At 48.9% G+C, this 13,533-nt stretch overlaps 1 protein-coding gene across 4 annotated transcripts in view; it reads right to left on the bottom strand.

The window, feature by feature from the left end:
• Positions 1-13,533, bottom strand: part of PSTPIP1 (proline-serine-threonine phosphatase interacting protein 1) — a 57,947-nt gene that overhangs the window by 10,646 nt on the left and 33,768 nt on the right. For all 4 annotated transcript variants that reach the window (XM_050978335.1, XM_018923264.3, XM_018923263.3 and 1 more), the window contains 6 exons: positions 8,798-8,832; positions 7,772-7,878; positions 5,847-5,909; positions 4,763-4,861; positions 3,085-3,130; positions 2,199-2,278 (listed from right to left, as the gene is read on the bottom strand). In XM_050978335.1, coding sequence (XP_050834292.1) covers positions 2,199-2,278; positions 3,085-3,130; positions 4,763-4,861; positions 5,847-5,909; positions 7,772-7,878; positions 8,798-8,832 — 430 coding nt within the window. The remainder of the gene's footprint in view (positions 1-2,198; positions 2,279-3,084; positions 3,131-4,762; positions 4,862-5,846; positions 5,910-7,771; positions 7,879-8,797; positions 8,833-13,533) is intronic.

Raw genomic sequence — 13,533 nt, 5'->3', positions numbered from 1 at the left:
CCTGTGCTGAGGACACCATGTTTCAGTTGGTGGACAAACTACATCTGCTGTTTGTGCTCAAAAATGTGTTCTAATTGGTTGCACCAAATTAAAGTTATACTTTAGAGACAAAAATAAAGCAGGGGAGAGGAACTGAGAACTGGACTTGACTGCTACCTCTGCTGTTGAGGATTTCAGAGTCAGGGTCCTGTCTGCCCATCACACTGAAATCTGGATGTTTACCAGATCAGTAGAGTACTGGCATGAAAGGGTTGTATTTATGTTAGAGGGAGAGGCAAAACTATCCACCTCTGCCATCCAAAATGTCTCTGTAAACTTTCCTCTTTTGAAAGTCCTTGAGGCTCTCTGGAGTCGACTCTGCATTTTAAAGGTCACTTTTGTGGTAAAGAGAAGGCATTCTTCTGTCTTCAGAGTTATTCCCTTCCTTCATCTGTCTGCCTTCCTCATGCTGCTGCACTGCTAAGGAAGAAGGAAGGGGGCAGAGAGAGAAGTGTGAACCAAGCTGGGGAAGAGGCAGATAAGCTCTTTCTTTAAAACTTGAAAAAAACCAAATCACCCTGATCTCTACGTTGCACTGTTAAAAGTAGAACAAAGTTTTGGTTTTCTATGAGGTGTGAAAATCTCAGATGCTTCCAGCCATCTGTCTCCATCTCTGTTTGCTAGTAATTATGTCCAGAACCCCACAAATGTATACAGCATTCAGCAGAACACTCAGCTGGGTATGCTTCCTGCCATCTAATGGCTTACCAACTAAAGAAACCCAGGAAAAGGAACCTGCCAAGGGACTAAGCTGCTGTGGGGACTGGTTTCTGAGAGTAAAGCTTTTAAAGAGACCCTGCAAGGTGGAGAATGAGTATTTGGATGCTTGTTCTGAAGGGAAAACCTGTGACCCTCGAGCTGCTGAAAGAGCACCAGAGCCAGGAATTTCCCAGGTAAATTTTTGGTGTCCTGTCAGGAAATGCAGTTAATCCAAGGGGGAAGTGTGGTGACTCTGGCCTTTCAAGCCCTTGTCAGCCCCCAGAAAAGCACAGCTGGGTGCTGTGTTTGACACTTCCCTGGTGCTGCTGGAGAACCAGGGTGGTCCAGGACAACGTGGCACAGCCCCTGTGACAAAGGCCACCCCAGAGCTGCCACTTGCCAGCCAGCATTTTCAGGTTGTGGTTGTCCAGCACTCAGTTACAGACCCAAGCAACCCCAGCACTTCCAGATTCCCCCCATGCAGCCACAAGTGTAGGATTTTAAGCTGCTTTTTGCACTAATTGCTAGTTAAAATAAAACCCCAAAGAGTATCAGTTCTTCTCTCTCCAAGCACTTTTAAAAGAAGGCACTAAAGATGCCCTTGCTCTTTGAATGGCTGTTTGGATTAAGCAGTGGACAGGTCACAAGCTCTGTGGGCTGGCCAGGATTTAGTTATATGGGACAAAAAAGAGTGTGAGGCTGTGGAATGCTTCACTGGTTTGTTGGCTTTTCAAGAAGAGAGAAAATATGCATCTTTGGAAGACTAAGGCTTGGCATAATATCTGTGGAACTGTCTGTGCCAGTTGTGGGGCTTTTCAGTCCTCTCAGGGAATATTTAGGAGGAAGCAGAGAGCTGGAAATGTATCCTCCTGGCATTTTATGTTATGTGGAAATAAAGCCTGCAACAAGTAAATATAGCAAAATCAGACTTCAGCAGATGGGCCAATGTACTTGAAGGATACTGTGATCAAATGAGTGGCTGATTTGGATGCCAACAAGTTCCTGTAAATTGTGCAAAACTCAATAGCCAAGTGCAAATCTCCTTGTTCATCCTCAGTAAAATGGAGACAGAGACTTCTCTACCACTGCCTTTCAACTGAAAGATTATTTCATTTTAGAGGACAAATGTTCTTGCAGGTGAATTTAAAGTGCTATGAAACCTAGAGAGTGACTGGGGCATGTACCAGTTCATATTGCTCCCCCTCTCCCACCTTTGCACTTATTCCCCTCCTTTATTTTTACATAGCTGTGCTGGCCAAGCAAGGAGAATGTCAGGGCTACAGGAGCAGCTATGTCTAAATAAGCTCTAGTTTTTGCAGTAATTTGGCAAAGACATCTGTTGAGACTCCACACAAAGCAAACAGCAAAACCCTTGGGATGGCATTTCAGGCCTTGGACTGAAATCTTCCAGTGGGATAAAGAAAGAGTGTGCAAACATCTCTGCAGAAGTCAATGTTTACCTCACAGGTTTTGATATGTTCCTGCTCCCACTCTGTCCTGACCTTATCCAGCTGCTCGATGTTCTGCTTGTAAAGGTTCTCTGTAAGCACAGACACAGAACACAAAGCCAGCAGTCAGGGGAAAGGTGCTACAGCCTTTCTCTCCTTCCTCCTATTGGGCCTCTCCTGTGGTTTCCAATACTTCAGGCCTGTGGTTTGCTTGAGTATCACAAGAAATGTGAGCTTGGCACTGGTGGGGCACAATAATTATTGGGTTTTTCTTTGTAGCTATGTACTAGAGTAAGGGCTCTCTCTGTGTGGTTTGGAGCTCAGTCATAACTTTATGGTAGGGATAACACAATTCAGAGCTGAAGAGCCTGGATCATGCTTGGGCACCTAGCATCCTCAGGCTCTCTCCATTCCAAGGCAGCCAGCTGAGCCATGTGATGTGGTGGAAGCTGTTCCATGGGGAGGGAGGCACAGGCCTGAGCTCCTGAGCCAGCCCAGGTGTGCTGGCCTGTCCTGCTGGGCATGCACATGTTTGTGGCTGGAGATCACTCCTGTGCTCCTGCCCATGGGGATGGGGGATGGGATTTGGGCTGTCTCAGGGCAACTTGAGCTCTACTGTGCCTTCAAACTTGCTTCAAGGAGAGCTTTTCTTCCCTGCGTGACGTCCCTAAAGGAAGATTTCTGTAAATTCTTTAATGCAAGCAGGACACTGGCAGGACACTGGGAGAGAATGCCAGTGACTGTCAGGTTGCTGCTCTTTAGAGGCTTCTTCATTAATATTTGGGTAGGTGACTCTGGGAGCCCTGACAGCCTGGGTGATTTGGATGTGTTCTATCAAAATCCTGTGCTGGTAGATCCTTGCTGAGAAGACTCATAGTTCAGCTGCAAACAGCATCACCTGCTTCATTTGCTGCATCTCTGCATTGCTTGGCTTTGTTCTGGCTCTGAAACAGGAAAAGAAACACCCCAAATTAACTTTGACTTATTTTTGCTTCTGCCCCAGTTTTTTGTGCTGCCTGCTCTCTTTTCCCCTCCAGGGGAAAGGCTCTAACTTACAAGAACTTCCTGGCTGTCCCCCCTTCATGCACAGTTCTGCTGAATGGAGGAGGGACCAGAATTTCCCAGGTGCAGCCACAGGTGCAATGACTTCAAGGGAAAGCTTTCCATTCAGACATCCCTGCCAGAGGAGCTCAGAGCCAGTGTGATCCAGCCTGAAGCTGTGCCTGCTGGCTGAGCTGTTTTTTTCCTAATTGTTTGATGTGCTTCTCTAATAGATATTTATAAGCAGAAATAAATGGCAGTTAAAATTCTTCATCTTTTAAGCTCCTCATGTAATACTCAGATGAAAAGCACACAGCTTTTAAAATACTTTGCAAATGCCAGGTTATTTCCCATAACAACTCAGAAGCCTCAAAGCGAAATTCACTTTAAGCAGAAGCTCTCTGTTTTAAAAACCTGCAGCTTTTAGCAAATGAGAAAACAGCCATCAGTGGCAGGTCTGTACTCTCAGGTCCTTCTGCACAGATGGGGTGACAGCACAGTCATGCCCTGCTCTAGACATCAGTGTCATGCCCTCTTCCCCCTGCCCTTGAAGACAAGGCTCAGGTGGGGGCTCTTGTGATCATATTCCTCATCACAGCTGGCTGGGAAATGTGGAGTGAGCTGGGAGTAGAAGTTTCATTCTTATTTGCTTCCTGGCCCAAACCCTTTGCAAATGCTGAGCAGAATGAAACAGCTTGAGCTGCCTCTGTGCATTCCCAACGTGCTGGCACGTTCAGGGAGCACCCTGGGATCCTTCTGCATGGAAGGAGCTGGGTCAGGTTTAGCTGCCATTGGAGCTGTGAAATGTTTGGTGTTGTTTTGGAAGGGCCAGGATTCCATCCCCTCTTTGCAGCTAAGCTGCAGGGGTTTGCTTAGCAAAGATTAGGGAATGCTGGAAATCAAATGTAAAGTTCTGGTGCTGTTTTTAGAGTCTCCACACCACCACCCCCCCCTCCCTGAGATGATTTTTGATCCTTTTTGCTTACACTGCACTGATTTTTATCGAGCCAAAGGGAGTTCATTTATTTTGTTTTCTCCATCTGTTTCGCTGTAAAATGTTCCCATTAAAAGTTAGTGAATTGTCAGCTGCAAGTATCAAGACGATGCAATGAAGGACTGCAGTGCCTTAATTTCCAACGATTTATTTTTGAGTCTGTAAATTTAGTTGAAATTAAACTCACCATGAGGAGGAAAATGTTGAGGGAAAAGATGCATTTTAATGTAAGGTGCTACGCCTACTAAGTGTAAGAGACCAAAAGGCAAAACTAACTGCATGACATATTTTTGACTTGTTTCTTTTTTGTAATGAGTAATTTCAGAGCAAAATCCCATTCAGTTTCCTTTCAGGATTCACAGAGCAATTGGATCACAGCCTGGCATAAATTAATTAGATAACTTAGTCCCTTCCCAGAGGATTCTTTGGGGTTAATTTCAAAACAAAGCCCCTGGCATCCTGTAGAATGGATTAGTTGTATTCTCTTGCAGCTGAGAGGGTAAACCCCCATTTCCCCTGGAAGCTGTGTCCTGTCAGGTACCTTCTCTGTTTGCCTGGGGTTGCCCGCAGCGCTGGTGCGTTCCAAGGACTGCTCGGCCTCGTCCGCCTCCCGGCACTTCTGCTCGTAGCTCCTCTTGGACTGGGCCAAAGAGATCAGACATCAGGGTCTGCCTGGGGCAGCAGGCCTGGATTCCCCCAGAGGTGTTCCTGCCACTTCCTCCTCTGCAGTCTGGGGCAGCAAATCGGTGCCCAGGGTGGGCAATGGAAAACAATCCCAATGGCACCGTGAGGAGGCAGGAAAACAGAACTGAGACATTGGCACAGGGGCTGACAGCACAAACTGAATCCTTTGCCTGCAGCCCTGAAATTGTTTGCTTTGTACAACTGCAACTCCCTGCAGGGGTCAGGGATGCACAGGCTGCTCTACCACCACTGGTGCACCAGGCACCTGCCCAGGAGCCAAGGAGGGGAGAATTTGGGAGCCCACGTTCCCAGGGTGGCCCTGGGCTGGGTTGTCAGGTGTTGCCTTGGCCATTGCTCCAAGCTGTGAGGCACAGCCAGCACCCCATAGGCAACAGTCTTGGGGTAGTTCTCAGAAGCAGGAGAAATCTTTATTTGCACAAAAACATCTCTGTATCTTAGAGATGCCCTTAGAACCACCACTTTTCAAAACAAAGTCATTAGTACACTTCCAGCTGCAGCACTGACAGGTCTGCAGCTACTTTCCTTTAGAGGCAGTTGCCCAATGGAAACCAAACCCAGCTGCCTGTAGTTTCTGTACCTGCAAGCTTTCCAGATGGAGAAGATTCCTCCTGCCTACAAGATTCCCTCAATGTTCTTAAAACTGTACTTACACACACTGGAAAATTACATTCACTCCTCTAAGCACCCTTGCCTAGGGAGAATGAAATCCTGTTTGACCTGGGGCACCATTCATCCTGCATTAACCTTCTGGAGACTTTTCAGTGGGTGCAGCAGGGCAGATCAGCTTCCTCCCACGGCAGGAATGACATCTTCCCTCCCTCACACACTCTTGCACACTCACACAGCTTTGACCTTTCTTTAGATGGAGGTACATGTGATCCAGATTTTACTGGAAAGCTGCCCAAGCCCTCCCTGCTTACCTCCATGGTTTTCTTATAGTGGGACAGTTTGCTCTTCTGCACCCTCTCCATTGCAGACTCGTACTGTAAGAAACACACACAGGTCAGCATTTCTTGCTTTGGACTTTTCCTCCCCTTTCCAGCAGCAGGATTAGGACAACCATAGTCAGGGCCTCTCTCTAAGCTACCTCTCTGTGGGCAAAATTACTTCACTCTGCTTTTATAAATGACAGGTTTCTAAGTGAAACAGAGCATCAAAGTTCCAGGTAAAAAAAAATAATCCCAGATAATTCTGCCTCAGTGTTTCCATTAATAGCAGAGAGGATGTAGCTCTTAGTTTTCTTCCTTGCTTTTTCTTTGTTTCCTTGAGGAGATGAAATGCTGCAGCAGCCAGTCACAGGGGGCTCTGCCAGCAGGGCTCCTTTGCTGCTGCCAGAGCTTGATCCACACCTCTGCAGCCCAAGCCACTGTCTCACCCACAGGAGCACAGGTAGTTGTCCATTTTAGAGCCAAACCATTCCTGTCTCTTGTACATTCCACTGCCCCTGGCACCTTTATGCTCAGTGGGATTTGATGTCCATGCTGGAGCCATCTGGGCAGTGTTGGAAGGACAGAGCTGGGTTCTCTTCCATGGTTTGAGCTGGGAGATGCCCAGCTCTATGTGACAATGAGATCTGCTCCTACTGGCAGGGGATGCCTTTCTTCAGGGGGACTTTTGGTCCTTTAATCTTTACACTCTGCTCAGGCAAAACTCTCTCCAGGGCTACCCAGATGCTTGTTTCACCCTGGGCACAGTTCTGAGACAGTACAGCACAAATCACAGCGTTTTGGGAGGTTACCAGAACTGCTGACACCACCCAGCATGTCTAATGCTGGCTTCCTCACATGCTGGACAGAGAAAAAAGCTGGTCCACGACTCCAAAGCAGTTTTTTCCTTTTTTTTTTTTTTCCCCAGGCCCCTCTAACAGTTCCCAGTTGACTTACAGGCTAACAGTTCCCAGCAGGAGGGAGCCTCTGTGCACATCCCAGGGGCAAAGGGAATGGGGGACAAACACTGATGGATCTGGTGCCCACTGTCTGCCTTTTAATGCCTCACTTGCTTCATCAGATCACTGCCAACCTCAAATCTCAGTGGCAGCCCTGGTTTTGCCCACTTTCATAATTCAGAATTCTTTGCTATTCCAGGTTCCTGTGTGTCAGGGGCTTGTAGACACACGATTTTTGTGGCACTGGGTACTGGTTTTATGCATTTTCACCTCTTTAAAATTAGCAAAGAAAGGATTATTTATTTTACTCCTCCATCAGTCAATGCTGTCAGAGTGAAGGGATGGTCCTGTCTCTGTCTTCAGCCCCACAGACCCAGAGAAGGTGTGAGAGTTGTCACTGCTCTCTCTATTGAGAGCTAATTTTCAATAGACTCAGGGCTTGATGAGGTCAAAGGGGATGAAATGGCCTTAAATATACTTAATTTTTTTATTATACAACACCAACTAGATACTACTTATTCCATGTATTTGCTGTTGCATCCAGCAAATATTGCTGTTGCATCCAGCATGACATTAATTTGCTTTCATGTTTTAAATGTTTGTGATAGCCCTTTATTTAGTGTTGGAGGTTGTGCAGGGTCATATCAAAGAAAAACATTAGCAAGGGTACAAAAAAGAGAAAAGGAAGGATAAAGTTCTTACAGCAATAATAACAACAGCACCTGTAGTTACACCAGAGAGAGTAAAAGGGGCTAAAGCCTCTGGCTCCTGAGTTCAGAGCACTCCTTTATTTCCAGCTGGGATCAGAAAGAGATTTTTGTTCCACAGTTGTCTATAGAGGGAGCAGGCCATGCTGGTAATGTTTTATATCTTTTGCACAACTCCCAGCCTGTGGCTGGAGACAGGTCATCAGCACAGCCCACTGACCCCATCTCTTTCAACATTTCTCCAGTTTCTCACCTTTTTTCTTTGCTCCTTCTGCCTTTCTCGGAACTCCTCTATTCCTTTCAGCTCTTCCTTCAGCATTACTGCCAGCTGGATATGAGAGTTTCCAACACTTTCAATTTCTAAAGCAAATCAGAATTCATATTCAGTCAGTGGGAAGGTCTTTAAAGGTAAAGTCACATTTTTTTAGGAGATGTTTCTGTGATGTGACTGCCTTAGGAGTTGTCACAAGCAGGGCAGCCTCAAAAAAGGTTTTTGTGTTTCTGCACATCCTGACATTGCTGAGGGCTCAAGAACAGAGTGAGTGTGTGTCCTCATGGCCCCATTTACCCCACACCCCCCTTCTTTGGGACTGAGGGCCAGGAGTTGTGCAGAGGGAGGGAAGGAGCTCTGGCCTCCATCATCCCTGGGTGTGCTTTGCCCTGGCTGTGCTGCTGGGCTGTCCCTGCTCTTGGGAGCTGCTGCCAGCAGTGCCAGTCATTAGGTGAGGCTGCATGCTGAGAATTTCCAAGGATCAGCCAAGATGGATTGAATTTCAGAGCACCTGGCTGGTGCTGTTTGAAATGGCTGGGCACTGCTCTGCACTTGTCAGCCTCTGAAATGGATCCCTGCATTTTCCAGGATTGCTGAACTCCCCCACCCAGGCCCTAAAAATATCTCAGTCCAGCAGCTGCTTTTCACAAGGGAGTTTTGGTGTAAACAGCAGGTGCCAGTGACCAGGTACAGTGTCCTATTGGCTCTCCTGGTGCTGCATTTTGTGTGTGTGAAAGGGTTTCATTGAGCTTGGGCACATTTAGGAAGCTGGTTTGGTGTCAGTGGTTTGCAGAAGAGGGGACAGAGTTCATAACTTGTGATTTGATCCAGATAAAATGTACTTGAAGAACAAGCCATTTTCTTTGCCACCAGACTGAGTAGGCACCCTTTTTCTCCTCTCTTTGCACCACAGGCTGTGAAAGAAAAGCTGGGAATGGTGTGGGGAACAGGATGGACACATTGGGTGCCTGTGTCTCCCAGGTCAGAAGGGAACAGGGACACACTTACGTTGCTTGAGCATCTCAAACGCTTCCTTCAGTGTACTGTGGGGCAGAAACAAGACACTTTATTAGTATTGGCTTCTAAGGGTGGGTTGGGAATCCAGGGAAAAAACTTCCCCTCAGAACCTCAAAGATCCACATAGAGATAAAACCCTTAACGGCCTCATAATAAAAGCTGACCATGCTAACAAGCACAATAGCATCGATCTGCGACCATCAGGAAACGCAGTAAAATGCTCCACGAAGCAGGGAATTGCAGCACTCCTTCTGTGCACCCCGTTTCTGGCTCACTCTGTTTGTGGCCGTGGATGGTTACAGCCCTGCCTCTCTTTGCTCCTCGCAGTACCTGCGAATACGAATGAAGCGCCGGCGGCCGGGGGTGATGGGGGTTTTTGGAGCAGTAGCCTGAAGGGTGGAGCGAAACCTGAAGGGTGAAGTAACCTGAAGGGTGGAGCGCTGCGTGCGGCCCCATTCCCGTCCTCCGTGCCTGGTCCTGCGCCGCAGCAGCGCCCGCACCGCGTCTGCCGAGCACCCCCGTGCGGCCCCGCTCCTGCTTCCCATCCATCCCCTGTGCCCCGCTCCTGCTTCCCATCCATGCCCCGTGTCCCGCTCCTGCTTCCCATCCATGCCCCGTGTCCCGCTCCTGCTTCCCATCCATCCCCTGTGCCCCGCTCCGGCTTCCCATCCATCCCCGTGGGGCGCCGCTCCTGCCCCGCACACAGCCCCGCACACAGCCCCGTTCCTGCCCCGCTCCTGCCCCGTTCCTGCTCCGTTCCTGCCCCGCTCCTGTCCCGCACACAGCCCCGCTCCTGCCCCGCACACAGCCCCGCTCCTGCCCCGTTCCTGCCCCGCTCCTGCCCCGTTCCTGCCCCGCTCCTGCTCCGTTCCTGCCCCGCTCCTGCCCCGCACACAGCCCCGTTCCTGTCCCGCACACAGCCCCGCTCCTGCCCCGTTCCTGTCCCGCACACAGCCCCGTTCCTGCTCCGTTTCTGCTCCGTTCCTGCCCCGCACACAGCCCCGTTCCTGCCCCGCACACAGCCCCGTTCCTGCCCCGTTTCTGCTCCGTTCCTGCCCCGCACACAGCCCCGTTCCTGCTCCGTTCCTGCCCCGTTCCTGTCCCGCACACAGCCCCGTTCCTGCCCCGTTCTTGCTCCGTTCCTGCCCAGCACACAGCCCCGTTCCTGTCCCGCACACAGCCCCGTTCCTGCTCCGTTCCTGCCCCGCTCCTGCCCCGTTCCTGCCCCGCACTCAGCCCCGTTCCTGCCCCGCACACAGCCCCGTTCCTGCTCCGCTCCTGCCCCGTTCTTGCCCCGCACACAGCCCCGTTCCTGCCCCGCTCCTGCCCCGTTCTTGCCCCGTTCCTGCCGCATCCCCATCTCGGTGCGAGCAGCGCACCAGGCCGCCAGTGCCGGGCCCTCTCAGCGCGGAGCTGCGGGACGCAGCCACACGGCTCCGGGACAGGGACACGAGGGGCAGCCACACTCGGATGTCCTGCATGTGGCCAGGGCAGATCCAGCGCTAGTAGGCACCGGAGATACCGGCAGAGATGTGATGAGAGGACACGGGGCGTGTGAAAGGCATTTCCCACTTGATAGATTCCTCCAGCTCTGAATGTGCAGGCTGGCAGGGCCCTTGCATACACAGCAGCCAGGCTGGGGTGTGACCTGGAAGCTTTTCAGATCTGGAAATAATCTCTTCAAGGCCCAGAGTGAGTCGTTCCTGGAAGGAATCAGTGCTGGGCTCTCCACGGAGCCCTGCTGTGCCCCAGGCAGAGCCCAGGGAAGAGCTGGTGAATGAAGAGCCCCAAATCTCCCAAATCTCTGTACCTGGAGAGCCCAGGAAAGGCTGCTCTCACCTCCCAGCCCCGTGCACCCACAGCTGGGCAGGGAAATCTGCATCTGCTGGGCCGTTCTGGGAGCCCCAGGAGGCAAGGAAGGATCCTAATTGCCCTGTGTTAATTGTGCCTGGACATCTGTTTGCTGATCAGACATTCTCCCAGCAGGGAGGTTGCCTTGCCAGGCATAAGAAAAATGCACAAATGAGGGGAAAGTTTGGGCCCATCCTCAGCAAAAACTGCCTGGAAACCCATAGATTTGTAGATTCTACAAATCAGTTTGTAGAAATATAAGGAAGAGTTTCAGACAGAAAAGAGCTGCTCGATTTCTTATCACCTTTCAATTAGATTGTGGTGAATCCCCTGAGATAAGCCAGGAAGAACATTCTAGATAGAGTATTTTTAAATGGTTTCCTAACAATGCTTATACATTTGAAGTTTGTTGTGTAAAAAGTTAGTCTGGTGTGAAATTTTGATGGGAACTAAATTTTCACGCCACAAAGGAAACAAGCAGAATTAGTTACAGCTAATTAAAAGCTTGACATTAAAAGACAAGCTGAATATCAGCAGCAGAGATAACTAATGGATTATTTTCTCATGGATTATTTTGAAAAAATAAATATATACAAGGAATAAAATTTTCTCTTCCAGTCAGTAATTTCCAATAGGAGGTGGGGAATGTACTAACAACTTCATGCCTGAAACAGTTCAATACTGGAATTAAAAAATACAGAGGGCAGTTGCAAACTGGACATACTGTTTGCATTCTATGTTGATTTCTCTTTCTCAGAGATTTTTTCTTCCCCCTGTTGTTGGTGATCCAAGTTATGCAAAAACTTACAAAATTGCTGTAGTGGATAATGAAAAACAGCACTTTCTCAGTTTATCCCAAGGACAAAAGCAATTTGCTGCTTTTTTGGTTTCCAGGCCCCTGAGCTCCCAGAGTTCATGGCCACAAGGCACCCCTGGAGCTGTTCTCCTTCTGCTGGCTCTCTGTAAGGCCAGGTGGGCTCTGCTGTAATAATGCACCTGGCTGTGACCCAGAGAGGGATCCATTTCTCCTCTGCATGGTCCTTAATGGCCTTTCCAGAAATCTCTGGCCTTTTCTTCTTGTATGAAGGATTTGCCCAGCCAATTCCATGGCTGCTGACTGGTGCAAGTAGGTTGAAATAGACTTAAGCCATTTCCTTCCTTATTTTTATAATAATTTTCTCAAATCAGTTAATTGGATCATTACATCCTTGCAGGGCTTAAAGGGCCAGCAAATATGTCATCATGCCAAATGATACACTTGGGAGAGAAGAAATCAATCAAAGTTTGACCTGTGGGTCCATCAGGACTCCCTTTATGACTGCTGGGCTGCAGCAGCAGTGCTATAGATTTGCTCCTGGATGTTCTGATTATATCAGTGAAATATTTCAGTGGCTCACAGGGTCTAAAGGAAGTGACTCCTGCAGCTGATATATGAATGAGTTTAAATTCTGTCTGTGCTGGTGTGGATGTGAGGACATCTTACTCTCCTGGACACTGAAAGTGTTTCACCCTCAGTAGATGCTGCTGCTCAGTATTCTGGTGGTAATTGATTTTTTGGGGGTTTGTCCTGTGGCTAAATTAGAAATCCTAGAGTTGAAAAAAATTCAAGCACCACTGAAAATCTGATTTTTTTTTTTTTTTTAAGTTATTCACTTCTGAGGTTTTCCCATGCATTCTGGAAGACTGTTAAACCACTCTGGCTAAAGACAGAGCTCCAGCCTTCCCTTTGGGCACCCTCACAAGGCTGCACACAAATTCACTCTGTGTGTTTGTTAAACGACCCCCTGTTGTACATTTAAAGATTGGATTTGTCAAAATTAATTCAGGAGGAAGCAGGAGTGCCGGACAGGAGGAGGAGGCAGGGGCAGAGCCCGCGCAGCAGCCTCGGGGAGGGGTTTGCCATCTAGTGGCTGCAGGGCTCTTCCAAGGCTCTTGCTTTGGCTTTTTGTGCTTTTACGCTTTCCCTCTCTGTTTGTGGACCTTGTTTGGGCTGAAACGCTGAGCCGGGCTGGGCAGTCCTCTGTGCCACGGGGACCATCAGGAATTACTCTCACCTGCTTCACAGCCACCAAAAGCAGAATTGTGTCTCACCTGAGTGTACCACCAGAGCCCTGTGACTGGCAGTTCTCACCAAGTGCACTCTTGCACACACTATTTGTTTCAAGTTTTTCAACCTTAAGTTTGATAGTTTGGGCATTTTTTGCCCAGTGCTTTGCCTTTAGACACTGGGTGAACTGAGTCATTTAGAGAGTCCCTTTCTATCTTGCACACAGGAAGGTAAGCCAGGTTCTTCTAACAGGAAAACCACAGATGGTTTTTCATTTTATTTCTTTGCTACCTTTGCTTGGTGAATAGCAGTGTGAAATAACCCCACCTTCCTTTCTGGTAGGTTTCTATTTTGACACTGGTACTACCTACAGTGTTCAGTTGTTCTTGCAATTTTCAAAAATACCTTTTCTGAAACTGAGAGGAGTCTGGGCCAGATGAGCCCCACAGGGAGCTCCCAGCAGTGGGGGCCAAGAGCAGAGCTGTGAGACCCAGCAGTGACAGTCCCCTCTGGGGCCACCCTCCTCATCTGCCTTTCCTCCTGGCACCCAGGGAACACCCAGAGTGGTTTTACCAACAATTCCTTCTGTGAAGCCCAGTGGGGGTTGCAAAGTGTGGGAGATGTATCTGAAATCATCTGCTCTCAAAGGATTCCCAGCTGGGGCTGGGGCTGCCCTGCAGAGCAGAAATGGAGGGGTGGAGTTGAGCTCTCTTAGCAGGGAGGTCCCTGAGGCACAGCCCAGTCCCAGGCCAGGCACACAGGACTGTCTGACCTTCTTTAGTGGGCAGGTGGCAAAACCACTGAAGAATGAATTTTGCCAGGATGTTTT

Source organism: Serinus canaria, chromosome 10 (assembly GCF_022539315.1).
Source record: "Serinus canaria isolate serCan28SL12 chromosome 10, serCan2020, whole genome shotgun sequence".
NCBI lineage: Eukaryota > Metazoa > Chordata > Aves > Passeriformes > Fringillidae > Serinus > Serinus canaria.
The sequence above is the reverse complement of the archived record's forward strand: the minus strand, read 5'-3'. Positions and strand labels throughout refer to the sequence as shown.